General features: G+C 51.3%; 2 protein-coding genes and 1 non-coding gene across 4 annotated transcripts; 1 reads left to right on the forward strand and 2 right to left on the reverse strand.

Moving 5' to 3' along the window:
* The first annotated feature begins 1,013 nt into the window (after positions 1–1,013).
* Galr3 (galanin receptor 3) lies at positions 1,014–5,482 on the forward strand. Its single transcript, XM_055602997.1, has 3 exons — positions 1,014–1,553; positions 2,301–2,663; positions 3,305–5,482. The coding sequence occupies exons 2-3, from the start codon at positions 2,305–2,307 to the stop codon at positions 4,053–4,055; spliced, it is 1,110 nt and encodes a 369-aa protein (XP_055458972.1). The 5' UTR covers positions 1,014–1,553; positions 2,301–2,304; the 3' UTR covers positions 4,056–5,482.
* On the reverse strand, positions 4,853–4,960 carry LOC129673380 (U6 spliceosomal RNA). Its single transcript, XR_008719654.1, has one exon. It is a non-coding gene; the product is annotated as a U6 spliceosomal RNA (small nuclear RNA).
* A 6,011-nt stretch (positions 5,483–11,493) lies between the features above and the next one.
* Ankrd54 (ankyrin repeat domain 54) lies at positions 11,494–22,336 on the reverse strand. 2 transcript variants are annotated; one of them, XM_055603116.1, is made up of 8 exons: positions 21,912–22,336; positions 19,423–19,470; positions 15,210–15,308; positions 13,929–14,000; positions 13,427–13,474; positions 13,225–13,349; positions 12,930–13,037; positions 11,494–12,513 (listed from the first exon to the last, which is right to left on the reverse strand). In XM_055603116.1, exons 1-8 carry the CDS (start codon positions 22,234–22,236, stop codon positions 12,439–12,441), a joined length of 900 nt encoding a protein of 299 aa, XP_055459091.1. In that variant the 5' UTR covers positions 22,237–22,336; the 3' UTR covers positions 11,494–12,438. The 2 variants fall into 2 exon arrangements, with proteins under 2 accessions (XP_055459091.1, XP_055459092.1); XM_055603117.1 differs by having other exon boundaries at positions 12,437–12,513; positions 13,929–13,995.
* Positions 22,337–27,006: the final 4,670 nt, after the last annotated feature.

Below are 27,006 nucleotides of genomic sequence, written 5' to 3' on the forward strand. Positions count from 1 at the left end.
CTGGAGGCCAGGTCAGTGGGCGTTTCCAAGGGGTAAAGAGAGGTCATGGAATTCATCTGGGTCTGGGACTCAGGTATGGATATGTGGGTTCACACTTCTGGAAGCCTTACTGCATTGTCACCCATGATTTTAAAAATCTCACACCAAGTCTAGAGACCTATAAGTGACCTGTGCAGGGATCCCAAGATCCCACCTTTCTGATCTTGAGCTCCAATGGTTCTGAAAATCAGCTTTGTAGCTTCTAGGTCCAATTCCTAATAGCTTCGATCCAGTGAGTCTCTGCATGTGGGGCTGGCGACACTAGAGGGCCCCCTCAAGCCCGGGTAAATACACGGGGACCTCTCACAGGAACTGACCCTCTTAGCTCTGTGGAACCTCACACCCTTCTCTGATGTACACTCCGCTTCCAGGTTCTAGGACTCTCCCCGTCCCAATTCGCTGCATACTAGCTTCTGCCCTGCATACAGTTGTCCAACGTCCAACTTCTTGGTTGCAAAGTCTAGTGTCCCTCAGCTGCTCTACCCCTGGAAGTGGTCTGGCCATAGACCGCTCCTCCAAGGTCTCAAGCCAGCCACCCAGCAACCTCTGGTGCCTGCCTGGGCTCTCAAGTGGACTAAGACCTCTCCGTTCTTTTTGGTTGTTGTTCATTTTGCATTTGAGACAGAGTTTCTCTGTGTAGCCTTGGCTGTTCTGAACTCACTCTGTAGACCAGGCTGGCCCCAAACTCACAGCTATCTGCCTGCCTCTGCCTCCCAGAGTTCCGGGATTATAGGCATGTGCCATCACTCCTGGCTCCTCTCTGTTCTTTTAACTTTAGCAGTAACTATTTACAAAATGTAAAGGTGCAGGTCATGGTCTCCCTCTAGAACCTTCTCTAGCTTCCCCATGGCTTTCAGGCTAAACCAAGACCTGGTTTCCAGTAGATGAAGCCCCTGAAACCAGCTTAGGGAAGGAAATGGCTCTCTGGGAATTCAGAGAATGTGAAGCATGGGTTCCTACCTGAAGTCCACAGCAAAGAGACTCTGGTCTTGATTCCCCAGCCTCAGAAACTCCATTTAAAACTAGAAATCCTTTCTAAGCTTAGATCAGAGTTCTACTTGGAGACAGGGAAGCTAGGCAGTAGGGGGAGGAGTCACAGGCTGGGCCACAGGAGGTGGGAGGTTCCAGGAATGGGCTGAGTACCCGGCACGGAAGGGTTAACCACAAAGCCAATCTCATAGAGGGAGATCAATGGGTTACTGCCCGTGAAAAAGAGAATGAGGTAGCAACAGACGCAGACAGGCAGAAATGAGCCTGGCAGAAGAGCATGCCACCCCGGGGAAATCAGGGTCTGAGGAGGAGGTGGCCAGTCCATTCAGGAGCAGTGGCAAGTGCTCCCATCCAACTCAGCAGACAGCTGAAGGCAGAGGAGAGGAGGGGCCCTGAAGACGAAGAAGGAGAACTAGGAAGCAGGGAGGCACCAGGGGCAGCGGCTGAGACGGCTGAGACGAGAGGAAGCTCCAGCCTGGCCATTCTACCAGGAAGCATGCAGGGCCCCAGTGCCTAGGGCTGAGGTGGGTGCTGCCCATCCCGGGCTCGGGGGCCTGCTGCATGCTGGGTACTGCACAGGGGCAAGTGTCTCCCTTCTTGCTTCCTTCCTGCCTCCTAGCCTCCCCCCCCCCCCAATTCATCCCCCCTCTCCACCGGTCCTGGAGTGCAAGGGAATCTACAGGTTGTAAACTGGGGTGGGGCGGGGATGAAAACAGGCAGTGAGCACACAGACTCGTGCGCTGGGATATCCGTGAGCAGCCCGGGGTGCCACCTGTTACAGCCTTTCAGATGCGCAGTCCAGGACAGCAGCCCCAGATCTGTCACTCAGGCTGTGATACTAGCCACTCATGTCCCCTCTCTAGGCCTCAGTTTCCCTATGGGCAGAGCAGAGGCAGCAACTTGTATGCTCTTCCTCACTTTGCTGCTGTAAAGCTCTCGTGAGAATGGACTCTCCGTTGATTCAGGGATGTCACCAGCGCAGCCTGTAGCCACACAAAAAAAGTCCCTAAACACAAGGGTCTCCCCTGAGCTTCAGATGTGGCGGAAAAAGAAAATATAAGAACCCCCAGTGTGTGTGTGTGCGCGCGCGTGCCAGTCCTTGGTTTCCTAGGGAACACCTCTGTAACCCAGAGCCTGGAGGGCCGTTTGGGTTACTCTAGACTTAGGAGGCACGTGAAGACACAGGCAGAATAAGATGAAGGTGTTGCAGCTGGGGGAGGGGCAGCACGAACTCCCGGGATTCATTTCTTTCTTTCTTCCCCATCTGACAGGAAGATGGCTGACATCCAAAACATTTCGCTGGACAGCCCAGGGAGCGTAGGGGCTGTGGCAGTGCCTGTAGTCTTTGCCCTCATCTTCCTGTTGGGGATGGTGGGCAATGGGTTGGTGTTGGCCGTGCTGCTGCAGCCTGGCCCAAGTGCCTGGCAGGAGCCGGGCAGTACCACGGATCTCTTCATTCTCAACCTGGCGGTGGCCGACCTCTGCTTCCTCCTGTGCTGCGTGCCCTTCCAGGCGGCCATCTACACACTGGATGCCTGGCTCTTTGGGGCTTTCGTGTGCAAGACGGTGCATCTGCTCATCTACCTCACCATGTACGCCAGCAGCTTCACCCTGGCCGCAGTCTCAGTGGACAGGTGAGCCTGGGGCAGGCTGGAGAGGGACCTGGACAGTCTTACTGACAAGCGGAGGGGAGCCTAGGGACCAGAGGTTGGTGGGAGGAAAGGAAGGCCTCAGTGGTACCAGCACTTCCAGCCTCCTCCACCGTGGACTTCCAGAGGACATTTCTGTGTCCCAGGTGTCAGCACAGGGCCTAGTGTAAGTGAGAAAGGTACAGCAACAAAAGAAAACTTGGGAGAGCTGGAAGCAGTGGCACAGGCCGGTAATCCCAGCACTCAGGGAGGCAGAGGCAGGCAGAGCTCTATGAGTTTGAGGCCAGCTCTGGTCTAGAAAATGAGTCCAGGATAGCCAAGGCTACACAAAAAACATGAAACAAAAAAAGAAAAAAGATAAAGAAAGAAAAGAAAGACAGGGAAAGAAAAAAGATAAAAGAAATTCCCAAAGCATTGTCAGAAGCTAAGTCCCCACACCTAGCCCACATTGCCCTCACAACTGTTTCGAAACTCCTAAGCCATTGATGACCTTGGGTGAGTCACTTTGGGCCCTTGCTAGATGCCAAGGCAAGGGGATGGGTTGGGGAAATCGAGGCAGGTAGGGGGCGGGCGCGAGCAGGAGGCTCCGCTCCCTGACCCCGTGCCCTGCCCCCCGCCCCCCGCAGGTACCTGGCGGTGCGACACCCGCTGCGCTCGCGGGCCTTGCGCACCCCGCGCAACGCGCGCGCCGCCGTGGGGTTGGTGTGGCTGCTGGCGGCGCTCTTCTCCGCGCCCTATCTCAGCTACTACGGCACGGTGCGCTACGGCGCGCTGGAGCTCTGCGTGCCCGCCTGGGAGGACGCGCGGCGGCGCGCGCTGGACGTGGCCACCTTCGCCGCGGGCTACCTGCTGCCGGTGGCCGTGGTGAGCCTGGCCTACGGGCGCACGCTGCGCTTCCTGTGGGCCGCCGTGGGCCCCGCGGGCGCGGCGGCGGCGGAGGCGCGGCGGCGGGCGACGGGCCGCGCGGGCCGGGCCATGCTGGCGGTGGCCGCGCTCTACGCGCTGTGCTGGGGCCCCCACCACGCGCTCATCCTCTGCTTCTGGTACGGCCGCTTCGCCTTCAGCCCGGCCACCTACGCCTGTCGCCTGGCCTCGCACTGCCTCGCCTACGCCAACTCCTGCCTCAACCCGCTCGTCTACTCGCTCGCCTCTCGCCACTTCCGCGCGCGCTTCCGCCGCCTGTGGCCCTGCGGCCGGCGCCGCCACCGCCACCACCGCGCCCACCGAGCCCTCCGGCGTATCCAGCCGGCGTCCTCCGGCCCCCCCGCCGCTTATCCTGGTGACGCCAGGCCTCGCGGTTGGAGTCTGGAGCCCAGAGGGGATACCCTGCGCGGTGTAGAGACTAGACTAGCCCTGGCCGCCCGGGGACCGCAATAACCCCTGCCTGCCTGGACTCTGGCTGCCCGTCAGTTTGTCCTCTTCCCTGGATGGCAGAATGCTACCGAGGAGCGAGGAGCGTCTAGAGCATGGCAGCCTGGCCAGACTCCGCTGCTGGGCAGAGGCAGAGTTGCTATGACACCTGGGTGGTTAAAATTGGCCCACCCGTCTAGACACCGTCTCAAGGCAGGCGGCCTCAGCCTCGGCCGTGTCCAGAGCCGGTTGGGCAGAACAGTCAGTTCACCTGCCTGCACCTTCCAGGCCCTGTTTCTTCTCCCACCTCAGACTGACTGGCCTCTTTGGTCCCAAGCTCTGACCTGACTTACATAACTTTGTTTTGTTTTGTTTTGTTTTGGTTTGGTTTGGTTTGGTTTGGTTTGGTTTGGTTTGAGAGAAAGATAATACACAGAGGCAGTGATTGATTCAAGTAGTCCAGGCTGGCCTAGAACTAGCTATCGTGGCCAAGGATGACCTTGAACTCCTGATCCTCCTGCTTCTATGATCCAGGTTCTGGCATGATGGATGCCCCTGATTCCTGGCTTGTTCAAGCAGGGAATAGTAAGAGCTATTTCCTTAGCTCTTACTGTGTGCCTCACAGAATGCCATATTCTTTAATTATCAAGACAGCTTTGTAAGGTAGAAGAGATTAACCTTTTAGAAAATCAAGGGTAAATAGGTCACCTAGGGAGTGTTTGGTAGAGGCTGGGGCCAAATCCGTGGCTGTGGAACATTTTTTTTTGCACCGAGGCCTTTCTTTTGTTCCTCGAGACTTCTTTTTGCATGGGTTTATTTGTTTATGAAATATGGAACGCTTCACGAATTTTCATGTCATCCCAGGGCAAAGGGCCGTGCCAATCTTCTCTGTATAGTTCCAATTTTAGTCTATGTGCTGCCGAAGCGAGCACCCATTGGTTTATTTTTATCGTTTGTGTGTGTGTGTGTGTGTGTGTGTGTGTGTGTGGCCCACGTGCCCGCTGTGCTGTAGGAAGCCAAACCTTTGTGAATGGTAGGCAAATGCTCTACTTCCGATATATCCCCAGCCTGGGTTCGCTATCCCTTTACTTCCGATTTGCAGCTCTTGTGCTCCCCACGTCTGATTCCATTCCCTAGAAGCCCAGAGCCTCCCACACAACCTCCCTTCAGAGTTCTGCTTGGCTCCTGAGGCCGTGCAGCCAGAGGGACTTCCTGTAGCCATGTGATTTTGGGTTAGCCCCCTAGCCCTGACACCCTGCAGCATTCCCTGAGCTCTTTGGTGTTCCTGACTCACAAAAGACCCTGAACCTCACTTGGGCCCCAGCTGGCCTCCTACGGGCCTTGATTGCCTTACCTTCCCCACCCTCCCCCACTTCTCCTCTGCACACAGCTGAGGAAGTCCCTGGCTGTCGAAAAGATTAATTAACCAATAAATCAGTCTTGTTGGGTCCCAAGCTGCCTGCTTCCACCCTGCCTTCTTCTCACGTCAATAATGTTGATTAGCTTCGGAGCTGAAGTGTGCAGCCTGTTGCCTCTCCTAACACACCTCCTGTCTGCTGGGTGGAGGCGCCCGAGGAAGGGCTCCCCCAGTCAGGAGGCAGCTGTTCGCTGGTCATACACCTGCCATGTGCTGCTGACCCCAAGCCAGGGCAGCGAGAGGAAGCTGACGTCCGCCAGGGAAGCAGCGGCTTTCAGCCAAGCCCCCACCCACCGGCCCGGTGTCTTCTGCCACGATTCTGCTCAAGTTCCAGGATCTGTGAGAACGTTCCCTGGACAGAGGACTATGCTGCTGCCTCTGGGTAGCACCCGTGGTGGCTGACACCACTCTGTGTCTCACCCAGCACTGGGAGGCAAGGGATGGTGTTGCCATCTTCGGAAGAGAAACCTTGGCTGTAGGGAGGCAGGTAACATGACCACACACAGACAGAAATGAGTGCGGATGGCAGCATCATAAAGCAAGTGTGGCCTAGCCTGGTCTACAAAGTGAGTCCAGGACAGCTACGGCTACACAGAGAAACCCTGTCTCAAAACAAACAAACAAACAAACAAACAAAAAACAAAACCAAGTGTTTACCAACCTCTGAGAGTAGAATGTAGAGTCCCTTCACTGGTATATCATTCTGTATATAAATAAGACAGGCCTTGAAAACAGGTAATGATATGTATATTGTATACCTCTGTTTACATAAAATGCCAAGAATCAACAATTTTATAAAGACAAAGCAGCGCTTGCTGTTTGCTTAGGTCTGGGGGTGGTGGAGAGAGGGGGACGGAGTGCTGCTAGATACTGAGTTTCTTCCGGGGTTGATGAAAAGTTCTCAGATTAGATTCCTAGGGCTGCATACAGTTTCGTTGGTCAAGTGCTTGCCCTGGGTTCAGCCAAGCTGTGAGGTCAATTCCCAGAGGGTAGTAGCCCACAAGAGCCTGTGATGTAATCTTACCCCTTGGAAACTGGATGCAGGAGAACCAGAAGTTCAAGATCAGTGGGCCAGATGTGATGGTGCACTCAGGCCAGATATGGCAAATGCCTTTAACCCTAGCAAACGGGAGGCAGAGGCAGCAGGGTCTCTGTGATTTTGAGGCAGGCTTGGTCTATGCAGTGAGTTGCAGGCCAGATAGGGGGTAGGGACAACTTGCCTCAACAAAACCAAAAACTTGCCTATGTAGCAAGTTCGAAGCCAGATGAGACCCCACCTCTACCAGCTCTAAATAAATACAGATAAACAAATAAGGGAGTGGGCAGAAAGATGATTCATCAGGTGCACGTAGAACCTTCACATTAGTGCATGGCATGTGTGACTACGAAACTACGCTCTCTGCACATACACTTACACAGATACACAGCTTGTTAAAAGCCAAAAGAAGTGAGGCGTTAGGTGCACGACTTCAATTCCATCATTCAGGAGGCACAGGTAAGCAGCTCTCTGTGAATTTGAGGCTAGCCTGGTACATATAGCAAGTGTCGGACCAGCTAGAGATACACAGATCCTGCCTCAAAATTGAAAAAAAAAAGCAAAAACAATAAAATGAAATTAGTTAATCATGATTCCGTGCAACCCTGGGACGCGCCCATAGCATCGGAGTGTGCGGATTAAGTGGGTGTAATTGACATGTAAATTATATTTCAGTAAGAGCATTTGAAATTTAAGAGGTGTGGAGGTGAGCTCGGTGGGGACAGCAGGAAATTCATCTCTCAGTCAGACCTGGCTGGGCAAACCATGGTTTCCAGGAGGGAAGAGGTGAAGAAGCAATGGCTCTGAAAGGCCCAGGGCTATTACACGGACAGGCTGGCAGCCCCAGCGAGGAAAGCCCTTAAGGCCTGGGAAGTGTTTTTTTTTTTTGTGTGTGTGTGTGTGTGTGTGTGTAGACAGGAAGACTAAAGGCCTGTTAGGCTTGGCTCCCAGACCTCTGGGGTTTGGTTTGGGGACTAATGAAGTACTCTGCAGAGCAGGGGATTTGCAACAGTTTGGTTAGGAGAGAACCAAGTGTTCTGAGTCCTCTGTGGAGCCCAAGGCAGGCAGTTGGGGCTGGAGTGGAGGCTGAGTGAAACCAGTTGCTGCCCCCAGAGCCTAGAAGAGGTCACCTGACACAAGGCCCCAGCAACCCAGCCACCCTCAGGGCAAGGCTAGGGTAGCCTCATAAGGAAGAAGCCCTTCCTAGCTGGAGCAAGGTTTGGTTTCTGTAGCCCTTACCTTCCTTCTTTCTTTCTTTCTTTCTTTCTTTCTTTCTTTCTTTCTTTCTTTCTTTCTTTCTCTCTCTCTCTTTCTCTTTCTCTCTTTCCCTCCTTCCCTCCCTTTTTCTTTTCTTTTCTTTTTTTCTGAGACTTGTTCTTACTATGTAGACCAGGCTAGCCTTGAACTTAGAGATCTGCAAAATTCTGCCTACCTGAGCACTGGGATGAAAGGCGTGGACCCCCATGTCCAGTTGGTGCAAATCTCCTAAGGAGTAGTGTGTAGCATTCACATTTGAGCACCTGCCAGGCAAGGCAGGAAAGACAGCCGGGACTGTGGAGCCCAGAGAAGAGGCCATCACAGAAAAGGCTTTCCAAGGCCAGTCATTAAATGTGCATTCTCCATGGCACAAAGAGGGGGGGCATGGAAGACCATTGGTAGGGGCTACAGAATGCAGGGACCTGTGACATCGCGGGATCACCTCTTAAAGGTAGGTGAAGGTGGCGGAGACACAGTGAAGGAGGCTCTAGTTTCCATCTGAAGACTGGCTCTTCCTGAGGGCAGTGAGGAGACATCGCTCTGGTTCTGAAGCCAGAGTGATGAGGTTTCAGGAGTTCTCGGTTGCTGGCAACACTGGCTTTCCTGTGGTGGAGGAACCAAGAGAGACAGGTTGCAGGGACACTGGCCAGGCTGGTGAAAATCCAAAGCGCTAAGGACATTCAGGACAGAGACAATGGGGGACTCAAACAGCCAACCACAGGGGAGGTACAACTGTCAAGATGGATGCCAGCTGAGGAGGGAGAGGACGGAGGTACCTCAGATGACACCCAGGCCTCCAGCTTGACCCCTGGGGTGGCAGTGGGGACAAGTAAGGGGACAAATTTAGAGAAAGGTGATGAACTAGCTGGACTGAGGCATACCAGACCGCAGGATCTGGGTAGGGTGTCCTCAGGGAAATGGCATGCTACACCTGCCCATTTTATTTAGCGCTTGTGTTTGTCTCTGGAACTTAACGTCTCGTCTGTTTTGGTTTGAAGTTAGGAACCAGAAAGGTTGAGTAAGTTGCTCTAGACCACCCAGCTCAGGGTTGTCTGAGTTAGTGTCATGCAGCCATACAAGTGGCAAGATGCAGTTGATTGGGGGTGGGATGAAGCAGGATGTGCCAAGAATGCGGCCTCCCTGTGCCCATCCGTATGCTACTCCCATGACAGGGCTGCCTGACCCTGGCTAAGTGAGGCTCCGGCACAGCCTGTCTCAGCAGCCCGGCGTCCTGCTCTGGGCTGGCAGGGACAGCATCATCTGTCAACTCCGAGGTGTGGACCTGGGGGAAAAAACACCAATCAATCACCCAGCTTTCCTATTAATGAGCACGGTGCAGGGCTCATTTGTAGGCTGCTGGCTGTAAGATGGTGCGAGGCCAGGAGGCCGGGCTGAGAGCTGGCCTAAGAGGCTTACACTGATTAAGGAGGCATCTGCTTGGCAGCAAGCGAGGTGACTTGTGTGGGGGTGAGGCTGGAATTGAAGGTGGGTGACAGGGAAGGTGGATGGGGTACCTGAGGCTTCCTCAGCCTCCGTGGCTCTCGATGGTAGTGGAGCTGGGGCAGGCGCTGGCCTCAGCTGCTGGGACAACTCAGAGAGGCAGAGTAGCACAAGGGAAAGGGGTGAGTTTCAGACTCAGTGGAGTTTGAATCCCAGGCGCTGTACTGAAGGCCTCTGGGTAAACTGGGCTGTTTTTTGCTGAGCGCCCTCTCCAAGGCACTATGGTCCTGTCCTGAGGCACTATCTCCAGCCAAATCCACTTTTCTTTGCACCCAATCTCTCACCTGTTGGGAGTCCCTTCCCCAAAGATCATCCAGGACTACCTACACTCCTGACCCATTACCTCTGCTCATAGTCTTAGTACCCAGTGCATGTCTTACCCATCCAACACTGTGCTGTGAGCTCAGTAAGAAAGAAGAGCGTCAGACCCTCTGCTTCCGAGGTCACCAACCAATCAGGTCACAGAAACAGGCATTCAGTCCTGTGGCCCCTCCTACCAAGTGCGTCCCAGGAATACTGTAGACACTGGGCTTTTGGAAGCCAGGTGGGTCGGGGGAATGCTAGACTAGAGTCTGACACTTTGCTGATTTCAAACAAGTCATCTTCTGTCTCAGCCTCAGTTTCCCCAGAATAAGGGAGACATTCTATACATGAAGACAAGGCAACACTTCACCCCAGACCTGAACCCCAGATTCAGAACACCTGCTAGCACACAGTAGGCCCGCAACACAAACTGTCAACCTCTGTGAGGAAATCCATTGGCAGCGAGTTGTTTGGGGGGGGGGGGGTCACTGGGAGGACTCTGGTTTCAGACATGGCAGAAACAGCATGAGTTTGAGATGGATCTAGCTGCCTAGGTGGGGGACCCTGGCAAACCTGGTCAGGTGTAGATGGCAGCAGGCACAGGCCCACCTCATGTGACCAGGCCACAGTGCTCAGTAAGGATTGTTAGGAAGAAAGCAGTCAGGCCTAGGTCCCCAGGAGCTTCTAGGCAGCTGGCTCTGGAACCAAGCCTGGAGGATTACTTCAGATGAGTTCTCTCCCGCCTGCACCCAGTCCATTGCCCAGGGCCCACTTGTGTTTCTGATTCACTCCAGTGTCTGGGCCGACTCTATCTGGCTGGCTCTTATGACTGATTCGGGGTTACAGGGAATGTTCTGGCTGGAAATGGGACAAGGCAGATTGCCTGGCCGCCTGGCCAGTGTTTGATGATTAACCTAGACGCCAACTTCCTGTAGCAAGCCCTCCCTTCCCTGTCTGCATGGCCACAGAGGGAGTTAGCAACAGACACTGTGCTAAGGCCAAGGGTGCTCTTGGGGCCCAGTCTGCAGGGGCCCCCTTGTTCTTGGAGGCCCGGGCTTCAGGAATCAATTACCCTGTGTCCTTCTGTGTCTTAGAAACTCTGGGTTACCCCGGGACAAGGTGTCCTTGTCCAGAGGACCCTGCTCTTCCTGCCTCCAAGGCACCGAAGTTAGAATTCCCAATCTCTCCCTTTTAAGATTTCTTTATTATTTATATAGTATTCTGCCTGCACATGTACCTGCAAGCCAGAGAGGGTCTCCATCCCTATTTCTCTTAATGTAGATTTTTCCTTAGGATGCCAGTGTGCACGCCAACAAAGCTTGCTCAGTTCCAAGGTTCATGGCCCTTCCCTAAAGCCAGAGGGATGGTAACCATGCCTCAACTCTTTCCAGGTGGTCTAGGGCAAAGAGGCCCATTGATGCAGTGCCTGAGGGGAGCTGGAAGGAAGCCTGGGCCAACTCACCTGGAGCTGGTCACCCAGGCAGAGGAGAAAGTCTGCCTCATACACCCAATTCCTTGTATTTCTTGTCACTCAGCAGGGACAGCAGCTGCCCCACCCCATTTGAGATTCCCCCTCCAGGGAGCTTGGGATAGAAATCCCATCCAATTCTTCCTCCAAGGTCTGGGGAGTTGGTGGAGTTTCAGTTCAGTACCAAGCTGGGGTGTGAGGACAGCCTCTCTTCTGAGAGTCGCCAGCGCTTCCAGCATGGTGGGAGAGAAAGTGGGGCAATGCCAGGCCAGACATGGACTGAGAGCCTAGAAGCCATTGGCCCAATTCCTGTCAGGAGGAGGCACCTATGTGAGGAACCCCACACCTAGGGTGTGGGACAGGGTAGGGCAGACAGGTTCAGCAGACCTAAGAGAGCACTGCAGCGAATCTGTGCCCTGCTACTTTCTCAATACCTGCTGCCACAAGAAGACACCACTAAAAACCAAAACAAACGAAAAGCCACAACAGTTCAAACAGCAGGTTTATTCTCACGTTTCAGAGGCTAGAAACCAAAACATGTCCCACTGAGCTTAAGTCCAGGTGTCAGCAGAACCCGTCCCTGCTGGAGGTTCAGAGAGAATCCATGTGCTGTTCTCCAGCTCCTGGCTTCTTCGACTTCTCACAACCACATGGCAGCAGTCACCTCCTGCTTCCCTCCCACAGGGCTCCCTGGGACGAATCCCAGCCCACCGAGATGACCTAGGACCCTTTCCCCTGAAGACCTCCAGCTATTTATCTGTACAGCCTCTTGTCACACCACCTAAGGCCTAGAGGTTCCTGGCAAGAGGACCCGGGCACATGAACCACTATCTACCTCTGACAACTAGGCTGCAAAACGGATTCCGTTTGTAGTGTTTCAGTGACTGGGAGGGGAGGAGCTGGAGATGGTTCTTTGGGCTAAGCAGGGTCCTTCCTAACCTTATGAAGGCCCAGGCATCAGCAATGTCCCTCTTCTGCTCAGAGACACCCATGCAGTGCAATGTCTCCTTGAAAGTCGGGTGCAGGGCTCAACTTAAATGCTGGTGGGAGGGGCAAGACCAGCTTAAGAGACCCACAGCAGCCTGGGTGGCCTCAGAGTGCCTACCCAAAGCCAGATGATGGTAAGAATTCCCCAGTGGGAAGAGACAGGGCTCTGGGGCTTTCGGAGTGCAGAGGGAAGCCACGGGAGGAGTGGTGTCTCCTGGGACAGCACGTGTGGGCCTGGAATGTGGCTACAGGGGCTGGCATTGTGCAGCAAGAGCTGGGGCTGTGGCGCTGGCCCAGAGAGATGATGCAGACTTTCTGAGAGCAGCTCTGCCCTCAGCATCTAAGGGCAAGGGCAGGCGGAACTCCGGGGCCCCCTGGGCTTTCCCTGTACCGAGAACGGAGGGCAGGAGGACGGTGGCATAGCAAGGAGGGGCCTCCCTTGCTACCTCTTCTCCATGCTCTGCATCTGCAGACTGAGGGAGGTGAAGCTGGCCAAGAGGTCCGTCACCTCATCCACCTGCAGGGAGACACAAAGGCTGGTCTGAGGGTGTATCACCCAGCACGGATAACCGGCAGCACCTCTCTCCAGGGCAGACGAATGCTTCCCCATCTTGGTGTTTCAATGACGAAGACGAGGGCTGGAGACTTCTGTGTTGGGCTCAGCAGAGTCCTTGACCAGTGAAGGCCCCTGTCACCAACCCCTCTCTCTGACTATGGCTGCATCCTGGACATCATGTGGTCTGGGACTGCCCCCGAAAGCAGGGACATGAGCTCATACCAGCCACTTTAGCTTCAAGGAAGTGGACAGAGGCTGTGAGGGTCATGGTGGTGGTAGCACCCCAGGTCCCGTCTTTGTGATACTAGGGTCTGGCTGCACTGCAGAGGCGCTGGACTGGCTGAGACTCTTGCGAAGGCCCTGGGGCTGTAGCTCACCTGTTCTTTGGTACTGGTCATCTGGAGGCGGGTACAGAGGTCATCCAGCCGTTCCCGCTGTTCGTGCCGGCCCAGGCGCTCCAGGTACTCCCGCAGCATGTGAATGATCTGGAAGGAGATGGGGAGCTGAGCTGCTGGCTAGGAGGCAGGCAAAGGCCCAACATGCCACCATTAGCAGAATGGAGTAGGAATATTGGGGGGTCAGTGAGATCAGGAGCCCTGAGCCACAGGCAGGCTGTCTGGTAATCCCGGTACCCATTCAGGAGGAATCACCCATTCAGGAGGAATCACTCACCTGCTTCACTTCCAGCCGCACGGCCTCCAGGCACTGGGAATGGCCCTCCTGTAGAATGTTCAGCTTCGACTTGGCCAGGTGGAGAGGTGTGCGGCCAGCTCTGTCCAGGGCATCCACACGGGCCCCTGTGGGAACAGGCAGAAGGAAGCATGCTGGGGATGAGAGTGAGAAAAGGGCAGGAGGAGGGGAAGGGCCCACATACCTCCTCGAAGCAGCGTGGTTATAACAGGCACGTGGTTGGTACAGGCAGCTGCGAAAGAAGAGAGGCTTAAGAATCGCAACTCCAGGAAGCAGGGAAGAAAAGCTGTGTCTCTGGGTACGTGTGTGCCACATTACCTCCTGACAGTGTTGCCAGGGCAGTATGCTCTATGGGGAAGGACTCACATCAAGCCCAGTTTTCTCCCTGTGCTGCTGGGGAAACTGAGGCCTGGAGATGGGACTCACTAGAACTGATGGAGTGAGTCAACAGCAAGGCTGGGGCAGCCAAAGGGCTCACAACCCACTTCCCAGCAGAGGTGTCTGCTGCCAGGCCAGGGTGCACAACAGCCCTGCCAGGGGCACAGCCTATTGTGAATGGAGGGCCTGTGGGACAGAGACCTTGGGGACTCCACACTCCTGCCAGGGTGCTGGGAGATACTTCTGGGAGCCTGCAGAACCCTAGGCCTCATATTAGAAGTCTACCTTTGTTGGCTTTGAGGACTTACCCAGGTGCAATGGAGTGTTGCCCAGACCATCCTGCTGGTTGGGGTCGGCCCCATGGTCCAGGAGTAGCTGCACTGAAGACAGAAAACCCCATGATATACGGTTAGAGGTTTCCACCCTACCCTGAAGCCAGCAGAGGTTTGCCTGGAGTGTGGTGTGCAGAATCCAGACATGGTTCCCCATGTTGCTGCATGCATTCAATTACAGGGTAATTACATTATCTACAGGGCTTGTGTACTAGACGCCAAAGGTCAGGAACCAAGGACTCTAGGATGGTCTCTTGACCTCTCGGTCCCATCTGACTGAGGAAAGTACTAGGGAAGGCTCCTGGAGGTATTTCCTATTCCCCTTACGGCAGTGAGCCGCAGTGCGAGCTAGGCCATAGGTGATGCTGTGTTCTATGACCAATTCCCCTTCTTCAACAGCTCTAGGCTACCTCATGTTGCCGAGGCTTGCCAATCACCCAGCCGGAATCACTTAGGTTAAGGTCATTGTACAGGGAGGTCAGGCTTAAGTCTCCCAAAAGAAAAAAAGCTAATTCCAGAGTGACTTGTCATGGATGAAATGTAAGCAGCAACACCGTCATATTTCTAGAAGAAAATAGGAGGCTATCTTTGTGGGGTAGGCAAAGAGTCACACACAGAAAAAAACCACCAACCACAGGGAAGGAACAATCACGGACCTACAGCTGGGGCTCATGGCTAAGCTCTGTGATTCCAGCTATTCAGGGGTCTGAGGCTGCAGGGTCTCAAGTTCAAGGCTTACTTTGGCTGTAGCATGAGCTCAAGGCCAGCCTGGACAACTTACTAAGACCTTGTTTCAAAATAAAAAGTAAAGCCAGGCAGTGGTGGCACTCGCCTTTAATCCTAGCACTAAGGAGACAGAGAAAGGCAGATCTCTGTGAGTTTGAGGCTAGCCTGCTCTACAAAGCAAGTTCCAGGACAGCCAGGGCTACAGAGAAACCCTGTCTCAAAAAAAAAAAAAAATCCAAACAAACAAAAAAGAAGGCTGGGATGGGATATAGCTTAGTGGCAGAGAGAGCACTTGCTAACATGAGTGAGACCCCAGAACCACAAAAGAAAGAAAAGGGAAAAAAAATAAAGGCTGGCCAAGGTTTGTGTATGCCGTAATTCTAGCACTCACGAGTAATCTGGCATCAAGGGCTCCTTTCCTTATTCCACACCTTTGGGCCACCTGAGGCATGCAGACAGCAATTCCTCCCCCATTCTCTTTAGAAAATGTCACTGACTTTGACCAGCACCTGCTGCCTCCCCAGGACTCACCAATCTGGTCATTGCCGTTGCAGGAGGCAAAATGGAGGGCAGTTCGGCCTTTGTCGTCAGCTGCACAGGGATCTGTGCCATCTTCCAGCAGCTGCTGCACTGACCACCAAGATGGGGGAGGAGACGGGGGAGAAAGAAGTAGTGTTAGCTATGCTGCAGTCCCTAGGGACGGACAATGGTGCTCAAGGGCCTGTCTAGATGAGCCATCCATAATTCACAGGGAGGTTGGTCCCTCCTGGATGCTGGGCCCACAGGGACTACTAGGCCCATGGGGAATTCTCTTGTCTTAATAGCCATGGGTTGTGTTTAACCAGCGTCTAGGGATCGGCTAGAACGTCAGAAGGGGCTATTGATCTCCATCGTAGCCACTGTGAGTCACAGTAATTCTGGCATAGGCCATGGCCCCATCCCTCTGTCTCCGCTTAGACACATATGCATTCCGGCTGGACACGGCTGCCCGAGCTACTGGCTGGGACTTACTTGGCTCTCAGGAGGTAGCACTTTAAAGGGGCAACAGCACAAGGCCCAGGGACACACAAAATCTCAGACTAACCTAAGCAAGAAAGGAGTACACAGCCCTCAGCATGAGGCGCTGGCAGGGGCTGGGCTGGGAACAGGCATGGGGGCCTGGACTTGCACAGCAGTCACCAGAAAAAGGGCATCATCTCTGGCCTGCGCATCTGAGGAGCTGCTGTGATGGGGATAATGGATGTGCTATTCCATCTCTGACAGTGTAGAGGCCCCATAAAGAGGGAGACATTAGACACTAATGGCCATGTCCAACACAAGTGGGGAAAATTGCTGCTAGTCATTTTAGAGTCAGCGACATCCTAGTCTCTTTTCCCCAGTAGACCCCTAAAGGAGTTCTTCCAGCCAGAGTGCAAACTGCTTCCTGTCCATGTGGCTCTCCCCGCTGACTCAGCCTCTTCTTTTCTCTCCCACACTTCTCCCGTGTCCTGTTCATCCTGTTCCTTAATGGCCTCAGACTGTAGTCCTCACGGAACAGTGTGCTCAGCGTTCTGGCCAGGCATCCACCCCACAATAGCCAAGCGAGGTGTCACATCCGCTCCACAGACCGGGACACTTTGCTCAGCGAGACAGCATAAGGTTCAGAGGCCACACTGACCCAGGTGACAAAAGCAAAGGACATCACTGCTGTGTTTTGTGTTCTAGTCTGGGTTCTGAACTGGTGTCACTTTATTGTCTTCCTCCTCAGCTATCTCACAGGTTAGAGCTTTGCTATGAGGCACAGGACCCTGTGAGTGCCTGCTCTGTCAGTGTTGCTGGCTGGCTGGCTAGGTGTGGTGGCTCACTCCTGTAACCATTGCACTCTAGAGACAGAGGCAGGAAAATCACAAGTTCAAGGCCAAACTGAAAGACACTAGCCCGAACACTATCCTCTTGCCATATACTATGGAAAGTAAAAAAAAAAAAAAGGGGGGGGGAGGGAGTTCTGGGTGGACAGGCAGGCTCAGTAGGTAAAAGTATTGGTCACCAAGACTGATGGCCTGAGTTCAGTCCCACACTGTGGAAGGAGGGAACAAGTGCCCACAAGTTGCCCTCGGACATTTGCAAGCACACCATGCCGCATGCTCCCCTAAGCAATAAACATTAAAAATAATAGCCAGGCAGTGGTGGTGCCTGTCTTTAATCAGAAGCAGAGGCAGGTGATTTTCTGTGAGTTTGAGGGCAGCCTGGTCTACAGATCAAGTTCCAGGACAGCCAGGGTTAAACAAAGAAACCCTGTCTTAAAAACCATAATAATAATAATAATAATAATAATAATAATAATAATAATAATAATAATAATAATATGATGATGATGATGATGATGATGAAGATGTCAATTATTTTTTATTGCAAAACTTTCCACAAAGATGCTCAAATATCCTAAAACATTAAGTTCCATAGCAAACAGACCCACTCGAAAAGTGGACAAAGCTTTCAGGTTCTGGGCCTGCTGATGACTGCTGTGCCAAAGGCAAGGAAACCATCTGGAAGCAGGTTCCTGGAACCATCTGGAAGCAGCATGTCCCTACCCATGCCTGCTGGAAGTGGGCTCCGAAGCCATGGCCCTTTTTCAGTATTGACATCATATCTGTTGTCCATAGCGCCCCACCACCAAAACAGAACGTTGTACACTGGCAGGACAGTAACCCCCAGATTTTGTGGATATGTTACCTTTAAGTAAAAAGTGATTTTGTAGATCTGTGTAAGCTAAAGACTCTAAGAGGTGGAGACAATGTGGGATTATCCAGGCCCAAAAGAACCAAATAAATCCTTAAAACCAGGGGACCTTTTCCCACTTCAGAGACTAGAGAGGGCAAGATGAGGACTCAGCCCACTCTTTCAGGCTTTGTACATGAGAATGAGGCTGGCACCAAGAAACATGGCAACTTAGAAGCTGCAAAACGCGGAGAAACAGATCCTTCCCAAGATCCTCCAGAAGGAAATGCATCTGACAGACACCTGGAGCGTAGCCTGGCCAGGGAGACCTGGGTTGGACATGTGACCCGTACAACTGCATGGAACTTGTGTGGCCGCCCGCTGGATTTGGGTCATTTCTTCAGGCCGCTGTGATGGTTAATCTTGTCACCTAGGAGACTAGTAAGTCGCACGTCAGTGTAACCTCTGACAGTATTCTCAGGGGAGATTAAGATCCTGGGTGTGGGCGACGCCATCCCACAGGCTGCAGGCCCGGAAGGGAAGAAAAGGGAAAAGGAGAGAGGCTGAGAACACATGCATGCTCTCTCTGCTTCCTGCCACAGTGACATTGCCTTCTCTCTTCTGCCACATCCTCCCAGCAATGACCAATAAAAACTTGGTTTTTAAAAAATTTATTCATCATTTTGTATTTGCTATGTATGGCATATGTTCATGGTATGTGCAAGTGTCTATGTGTGTGCATGCAGAGACCAGAGGAGGACCCCAGCAACTGCCTATCATTTGTCACATTATTTTATGATACAAGGCTCTCTCACTGAACCCGAAGCTTCCTGTCTTACTTCGGTGGTTGTCTGTCAGGCTCCTCGAATCTACCTGTCTCCAACCACATAATTCTGGGGTTACAGGCACATGAAGCCAGGCCTGACTTTTTCACATGGGTCCTTTGACCTCAGGTCCTCAGGAAGTGCTCTTACCACTGAGCCATTCCCCAGGACGAACCTGTTATTTTTATCCCCCTCTGTATCCTAGGCTGTCTTAGAACTTGTTGTATAGACCAGACTGGCCTTAATTTACCATCCAATGACCTCTGCTCCTGAGGGCTGCAATTAAGGGCATACTCCACCACACTGAGGACCAATGGAGTAAATGATCTGAGGACCGAAAGATCTGAAGTCTTGAGCTAAAAGAAATGTCCTTCCCTTGTGTGCTAATTTGTCTAAATAGTCTGTGACAAAAGTCTGACAATACAGCAGCCACAGTAAACTAACACACCATTTCCCCCTGACACATGACTGGATTAAACCCTGACACAGGCGTGGATTGAATGACTAGTATTAGTATTAGCAGTGATAGCCGTGGTAGTAATGACAGTAGTATTTGTCTTAGAAGCTGTTCTGGTATGGCTGATGATCTGTCTCAGCTAAGGGGATGCTCAGAAGCAGCAACAGAAAGGCAGTCCTGCAGGGAGTCCCAACTGTGCTTGTCAGATGCTGTGTCAATAACGGATCAAAGACAGGCGGTGGTGGCGCATGCCTTTAATCCCAGCGCTCAGGAGGAAGAAGCAGGTGGATCTCTGAGTTAAGAGGCCAGCCTGGTCTATAGAGTGAGTTCTAGGACAGCCAGGGCTGCACACAGAAACCCTGTCTTGAAAAACCAAACCAAATAAATCAGGTCTAAGGACCAGCTACTGAGCAGCTATAGGTACCAGATGATCTCCTGGCAATCAAGATAGGGTGTTCACCCCTGGGAGCCAAAAGGTCTAGAACTAGAACAGGCACTTGCTCTTTGCTGAGGGCTATGCTGAGTCCCAGGATGAAAACAACCACCAAACCAGACACGGTCGTTAGCATCAGGAAGCACACAGGGTGGTAAGCACTAGGACACAGGTAAACTTTGGGTAACAGAGGAGAACAGCGAGGAGAACCTATGCCTCACTTCTGTTCTGCACAGGGACTTCAGAGTCAGGGAGAAACAGAGCGAGCATGCTCCAAGCGAGGGGGAGCTTTTCCCTTCCCATCAGCCCATAGGTCCCACTGCGCACACTCACCTGTTTCTACATCATTGGCATTGGCTGAGTCTCTCAGCCTCTTCAGAGCTATAAAGAGAGAAGTGACAGTTTCTTTTAAAAATGACCATAGACAAACAGAAGATGCATGGCTTCCTAGCTGTCCCTGCTATCCCACAGTCCTGAAAGGCAAAGGTGTCAGAATAGAAACCACCAGCCTGGGAACAAGGAGAAAACAGGGACTGGGCCACAGCTGGAGAGACCACTGTCTGCAGCAAATCTGACTTCTGGAGCCAGATCTAATTTCTGTCACTTGTGGTGTAGCTTGTGACCTTGGGCGAGCCAGTTCCTCACCCTGGGCCTCAGTCTATTATCTATAAAACAAGGCTGAGTTGTTCTGCCAGCTCTAAGCTGTTACAAAGAAAATTGAGATAATTTTTTAAAAGAGAAAGGATGAGAGGGTTTATTTAGTCCTTGGAGAGCTAATCACACTCAGCCTCGTGTTACTTGACTTCAAAGCTGGTCATTCCTAAGTGACTTACCAAATGTGGTAATTCCTAAGCAGAAACTTTCCCCCTTTTCAACAGTATTACTTCTACCTTAGAACTAACAGAAAGCAGTATCTTTTTTTGAATTTATTTATTTTTTTATAAATTATAGTTTATTCACTTTGTATCCCAGCTGTAGGTCCCTCCCTCAACCCCTTCCAATCTCACTCTCCCTCCCTCATCTCCTCCCATGCTCCTCCCCAAGTCCACTGGTAGGGGAGGTCCTCCTCCCCTCTCTCTGACCCTAGCCTATCAGGTCTCATCAAGACTGGCTGCATTGTCTTCCCCTGTGGCCTGGTGAGGCTGCTCCCCCATCAGGGGGAGGGGATCCAAGAGCCAGCCACTGAGTTCCTGTCAGAGACAGTCCCTGTTCCCCCGTACTAGGGAACCAACTTGGAGACCAGAAAGCAATATCTTTGTTGTCAGAGAATGGTCAAAAAATTGCAAACTAGATCTAACAATTGCATATAGCCATGTGCTACTTTTTTGTTTATGCAGTACTTTGAAATCCTCTTTTACTACTTATGACACTAAGACACCAGGTCAAACAATGTTAAGTCTAAAAAGAGACCTTAAAAGTTCCCATTTTTAATTCTTTTGCACCCCATTTTTCTTTTCACTCATGAGTATAGAAAGCAATATAGCAGACATTCCAGGGCAGTCTGGTTGACTTGGGTTGGAATACTGGCACAGCCTTATCTATGTGACTTGGAATCAGAATGTCCAAATGATAACCACTGGACTAGGCAGTCAATGATAGGTAGGATTTGGGGATGCTGAGAAGATTTTTTTGGGAAAATTTGTCTGCTACAAAGCCTGACTTACTGAGTGCAATCACCAGGACTCACGCTGTGAAACTGGAACTTAATACTTAGTCCAGGCTAGCCTTGAACTCATGGGAGTCTTCTTGCATCTGCCTCCTGAGTGGTGGAATTACATGTGTGCGCCACTGTTGGAAGGACCCTGCTGTTTTCAGGTTGCAGTCCTTCCAGTCTGGAGCCATTCCGAGCTCGGCCTTCAGGTGCAGGACTCCCTCTCCCCAGCAGGGCCTCCTGCTCTCTGCCTGACTTCATCTGGAGAGTGTCTTTGGAGATAGATGCCTCTAACCACATCTGATATATGGCCTTTGACACAGCTCCCGGCTAGCTCTCCCCTCCCACCTATAGGATAATTAGATACTGTGTTCCTGTTCACGCGATAGGCTTGTGCTGTTTAATGCAAATCAAGCATCCTTGAGGTGCCTAGTTTTAACCAATTATGTACCTCTATCCTTGGAGTCCCTCACCCACTCCCCAAGGAGTATATAACCTTTGTTCTCTGGAATCAAAGTTGAACTAGCTCCCTCAAGTAGTTCCGGGACGGGACATGCTTTGCTGGCCTTCCAAGCTCTGCACCTCACCTTCTGCTCCTCCCGCCTTCGTGGGCTGGTGGCCAACAGCTCCCCGCCCCCCAGGAAGGAGAACCTCACACCACCACACGTGGCTGTTTTTCTTGCTTACAGTAAATTCTGTACAAGTCACTTCTCACAACGTATCTCTTGAAAGGATAATTTTTTAAAAAATGTGTATCAAACAGGTGTTTGCCGCATCCCAAAAGTAGTTCAGAACCTTACCTAACTCTTAACACGCCAGTAAGTTCAGAACCTAACCGAACTCCTAACACTCCTGTAAGGCTGGAAGGGTGCCCATTCTACAAACAGAAAATAGAGGAGACAAGTGTCTGCAGGTTGCCTGAGGACCAAGTGTTGAGTATTGTGACGCGGATCTGTGCATTCCCACAAGTTGGTTGAGCAGGGACACAGGCTCTAGGCTCCCCTCTCTGGTAATAAAAACACTCTATTGTGCTACACTATTGTCTACTAACCACCCTCGGGAGTGTGAAGTTTTTATCCAGGGATGACCAAGTGGCCGAAGCCACGGTCCCCGGCAGCTCTAACTCCTGCGATCACTCACAAGCGACCCCCGGGGCCCCGGCTGAGCTCACCGTGTACCTCCTTGCCAGTGGGCCCGAGCCGACGGTGGGGTCTGGCAGCGCGCCTCAGCCGCCCGGCGGGGATCTTGCAGCACAGTTCGTCGCGGGGCTCGGTGTCCTGCTGCCACAGGACCTGGAGGTAGCGCAGCGGGGACTGGGCCCTGCCGGCCGCCCGGCCCGGGAGGCCCGCGCCGCCGCCCAGCGCAGCGCCGAGGTCCGCGAAGGAGAACAGGCCTCCCGCTTCCGCCAGCGGCTCCGGCGCCACCGCGCACTCGCCGTCGGAGCTCGAGCGGCCGGATCGCGACTCGTCGTCCGCGCCTCCGCCGGTGGCTGCCATGGCAACGGCTAGGCGCGGGCCTGGCAGCGCCAGCCTCGTTCCCGAACCACCAACCGACCCGCTTCCCTCCAGGAGAAGCTTCGCTGTCAGCAAGCGGGAGGGCGGGGCCTGCAACCACGGCAACAAAGCGCGGCCGAGCGTCGAACCAATCAGAGCTTGCCCAGCCTGCACAGCACAGCCAATCAGACAAAAGAGGCAGAGTACAAGGAGAACACTGGTTTTCGGTAGTGTGACTGGCGGCCCTATGAGCCAATCACAAATCAGGACTGCCGATGCTCTAAGCGGTGTTACTACCGAAGCCAATAAAACCGCCGAATTCAAGACGCTCCCTCCCACCCCTTCTCTCATTTCTTCCTGTCGTAGCTCCAGACAAGACGACTGGCAAATGCTTTAGCCAATGACGGCAAGATGCCCTCCGGCCAATCAGGAAGGAATGTGAAGAAACCCAACTGCTCTGGTACTGGTGTGTTTTGAATCAATGAACTCAAAAAAATTAAAATAAAATTTTTAAATGAAATAAAATAAAAATTTTCAGAAGCACGATAATTTGATGATATCACCATGAAGGAGGTGATAATAGATTCTAACGTAATAGATGTCTCCTCGTCAGACTGATTTTGCTGATCATTGCTTTAACAAAGAATTATATTCAATGTAATTATACAAGCGTAACCCTTCGGTAGGCAGATTAGCGCAGCTCAGCCTTGAAAGTCCTATCTGGCCTGCCCATTACCCAAGGGGCTGCAAGGAGACACAAACACATCATTCATGTCTGGTCAAATGGAAAAACACTTGAGAGAATAAACAAACAAACAAGCAAACACCTGCAGCATTGCTTTGTGCTAATTCAGGGACTTGGGTTCTAGTCCTGCTCCATCTACTCCAAGTTTGTGACTGGAGGATAGCTTCTTAGAATTGCTCTACCACCAAAAGTTGATATGAATACCAGCTCAGGCCAGATCCATCTTTTTTGCCTTGATTTGTTAGCCTTTACACTAAGTTAGAGAAATTTGAACTGGTTGTCCGTATTTTTAAATTGACAGCTGAGCCAGCAAGATGGACGACAGTTATCAATCTGTGGGTTGTGACCCTTTTGGGGTTGAATAGCCCTTTCACAGGGGTTGTCTAAGATAATCTACGTATTTACATTAGGATTCATGACAGGAACAAAATTACAGTTACGAAGTAGCAATGAGAAAAATTTAATGGTTGGGGGAATCACTGTTGTGGGATATTTGACCACACTGTGAACCCAAGATTGTGGACTAAAAAAACCTGGTTTTTAGATGTGGTGTGGCTCAGCCCTAGCACACACTGTTAACCCAAGAGCTTTCTGTAAACAGCATTAAATAAAGTCAATAGGTCAAGAGGTGAAGCAAGCAACCAGTTGACATGAAGTGAACATAAGAAAATAACTTAGAGAGTGAGAGGAAGTCTGGAGAACGGATAGAGACACAGGAAGTAGAAAGGAAGGACATTCAGTTTGAAGGGTTTTTAAGACAGTGTGGAGGAAGAGCTTTTTTTTTTTTTTTAAAGATTTATTTATTATTTATACAACATTCTGCCTGCACACCAGATCTTACTATAGATGGTTCTGAGCCACCACGTGATTGCTGGAAATTGAACTCAAGACTTTTGGAAGAACAGAAAGTGTTCTTAACCTCTGAGCCATCTCTCCAGCCCCCGAGAAGGAGCTTTTTCCTTCTGGGACTTTGGCTGAGGAGGAAGGTCAGCTGGGTGCTTTCTCTACCTCTCTGAGCTGGCAGGCTTTCACCCCACGTCTGGCTCCTGAGTCTTTATTGGTAAAATTGAACATTTGGGATTTTGTTTTAAAATAACAGGTCACCACACCATGAGGGACTCTATTAAGAGTTGCAGCATTAGGAAGGATGAGAGCCACTGGCTTTGCAGGTGACAAAGAACTCTTGTTGTATTAGCCTGACAACTTGAGTTTGATTCCAGATCTTGTGGCGGAAGGAGAGAACCTGCTCCCGAAAGGAGCCTAGCCTCCACACTCATTCCATGGCATGACAGTTAGTCTGTCTTCCTCTCTCCCTCTTCTTCCCTTCCTTAATGCCTCTCTCACACACACAAGTAATAGTAAAAATTTGAAAATAACACTTGGCCACTTTCAAATAACGTATTTTGTTTTTTTAAAAGATGTATTTAATTTTATGCATGGTGGTCTTTTGCCTGCATGTATGTGTGTGAAGATGCCAGATCCCCTGGAACTGGAGTTATAAACAGGTGTGAGCTGCCATTTGGGTGCTGGGAATTGAACCAGCGTTGTCTGGAAGAGCAATTAGTGCTCTCAACCACTGAGCCATCTCTTCAGCCCTGTTTTCATTTTTCAAGACAGGGTTTCTCTGTGTAACTCTGGCTATCCTGGAACTCACTCTGTACAACAAACTGGCCTCAAAATCAGAGATCTACCTGCCTCTGCCTCTTAAGTGCTGGGATTAAAGGTTGGCACCACTACTGCCTGGCTTAAAAAATATATTATTAATTGAAAAAAATTTGTACAATAGATTCTGATCATGCTCTGCCCTTCCCCCAACTCCTCTCAGACCCTCTGCACCTCCTTACACACTCACCTTCATGCCTTTTCTTTCTCTCCTTAAAAAAAGAAACACACATGGGGCTGGAGAGATGGCTCAGAGGTTAAGAGCACTGGCTGCTCTTCCAGAGGTCCTGAGTTCAATTCCCAGCAACCACATAGTGGCTCACAACCATCTATAATGAGATCTGATGCTCTCTTCTGGTGTGCAGGTGTACATGAAGACAGCACTTATATACATAAAATACTTAAATAAATAAACATTTAAAAAAACAAACACACACACACACCAAAAAAACCACAAACAAACCAAACACACACACACAAACCAACCAATCAAACAACAACAAACATACCACAAAAACACAAAAAATTGAAACCAATATACATAAGCAAAGAGCCAGTAATACAAAAATACCCAAACAACACAACACAGGACAAAAAAGTACAAAAATATTGTTGACCTAATTTTGTATGGGCTCGCTCTGAAGTATGGTTAATATACCGCTGAGATTTCATCAAAGAAAATTAATTGTTCTTTGCAGATAGCGTTAAGGGTGAGAGCCCCTACCCACTTCTTTCTCTCATCACTGGGACCCCATCCTGGCCCACAGTTCCTGTGAGTTCATCTATGTATCAGTCCTGTTGAGTTTGGAGGACACTGTTTCCTTGGAATCGACCATCACCTTTGATTCTCTTTGTTTTTCCCCACAGGGTTTCTTTGTGTAGTCCCGGTTGTCTTAGAACTTGTTCTGTAGACCAGGCTGGCCTTGAACTCAGAGAGACTCGCTTGCTTCTGCCTCCCACAGGCTGGGATCAAAAGCATGCGCCACCGATTTATAGTGCAGTTTTCAGGGCCTAGTGCATTTGGGTGGCTGGGTTCTGGTGGAGGCATGCTGTCTTTCCTTGTCACGTTTGGGTTTTCATGCTGAGGTCTAAGCTTCTGGAGTGATGTAGTTTGAGGTGTTACCTGGTGTTAGCCTTTTCTTTGCCTTCTGTGGAGGGGTGCTGCTGCCCTCTCTGGAATCTACATGAGTGTGGTGGCTGTGAGGGCCCAGGTGGAGAGTGTTCATGTCAGTATGTGGTAGAACGGAATGGAACTGGCTAGGAGGAAAGGCTGAGAGATACCACGGGAAAGAGCTAGATGTTGCCTATTCACGATGAGAAAGAGGGAGAGAGCGAGGCATCCCTGCTGTAGGCAGATACTCCCTTTGTATACTTCATAAACTCTGCATGCTGTATAAACTTTGTAAACTCTCTAGGCATCTAATTGGCCAGGCTTCCCCCGAGGAGCTCTAGCAGCTAGGCCCTGCCCCAAGATGTCCCTACTGGCCCTAAAGGCTGTTTTCTAGTGGCTGTAATGGCCGTTACCAGTCCCACAAGGCAGAAGAATGGCCATACCACACAGAAAAGGAAATCTCACCAATCCTTGACCTTTCCCACCTAACCTCTCCACTCCCAGGCCACTATGTAAAGCTCCACCCCACCCCGAAGAGATCCTTGATAAACCTGGGTTCTGTTGCTGCTTGTCCCTCAAGCAAAGGCAGCCACCCTCCTGGGATTTTCCCTCCCAATAAATTCCTTGTGTGAGGTTTGTTGTGTGGTGTGGCTTTGTTGTATTGCTTAGCTCCGGACTGCCAGGATAACTTTTCCATCTGAGCTGTAATGCTTACACTAGGGGGTTAAGAGACAGTTGCCTGAGTCTGGCCATCTCAGACTCCATCTTGCTGGCAGGGTCAAAACTGAGTTCTTGTTCCCAAGACCCTGGAAGCAACGCCTATCCTGCTTCTTCAGGTGTTTTATGTTTGTTAACCAGGAAAGAATGTAAAGAGGGAAGTTGCTGATTATCTAAACTAAGGCACACAGGCTGTAAAGGTATTGCCTGTCATGACTTAAATTGACTCCATGCAGCTTGCCCACTCCTTTGTTCCCTCATTATTCTGAATTCTGGGCCAGAAGTCCAGGAGGGGACTTGATGGCAAAAGCTGAGTGGAGAGCTGATCGTGGTGGCTCATGCCTTTAATCCCAGCACTCCAGAGGCAGAGGCAGGTGGATATCCATGAGTTTGATGCCAGCCTGGTCTACAAATCTAGTCCAGGATAGCCAAGGCTATACAGAGAAACCCTGCCTCCAAAACAAATAAATAAATAAATAAATAAATAAATAAATAAATAAATAAATAAATAAGTGAAAAGTTAAGAATACCTGTTACT

This window comes from Psammomys obesus, unplaced genomic scaffold, assembly GCF_907164565.1.
Source record: "Psammomys obesus unplaced genomic scaffold, mPsaObe1.curated_primary_1811, whole genome shotgun sequence".
In the NCBI taxonomy this organism is placed as follows: Eukaryota; Metazoa; Chordata; class Mammalia; order Rodentia; family Muridae; genus Psammomys; species Psammomys obesus.

What these genes read in the sequence shown, in the direction of transcription:
- Galr3 (XM_055602997.1), top strand. Translation starts at nt 2,305, where the DNA reads ATGGCTGACATCCAAAACATTTCGCTGGACAGCCCAGGGAGCGTAGGG. An exon ending in GCCGCAGTCTCAGTGGACAG is followed by an intron (nt 2,664 to 3,304) that starts GTGAGCCTGGGG and finishes CGCCCCCCGCAG; the next exon opens with GTACCTGGCGGTGCGACACC.
- Ankrd54 (XM_055603116.1), bottom strand. Translation starts at nt 22,236, where the DNA reads ATGGCAGCCACCGGCGGAGGCGCGGACGACGAGTCGCGATCCGGCCGC. An exon ending in CAACACTCCATTGCACCTGG is followed by an intron (nt 13,475 to 13,928) that starts GTAAGTCCTCAA and finishes CTTCTTTCGCAG; the next exon opens with CTGCCTGTACCAACCACGTG. An exon ending in TGACCAGTACCAAAGAACAG is followed by an intron (nt 12,514 to 12,929) that starts GTGAGCTACAGC and finishes GTCTCCCTGCAG; the next exon opens with GTGGATGAGGTGACGGACCT.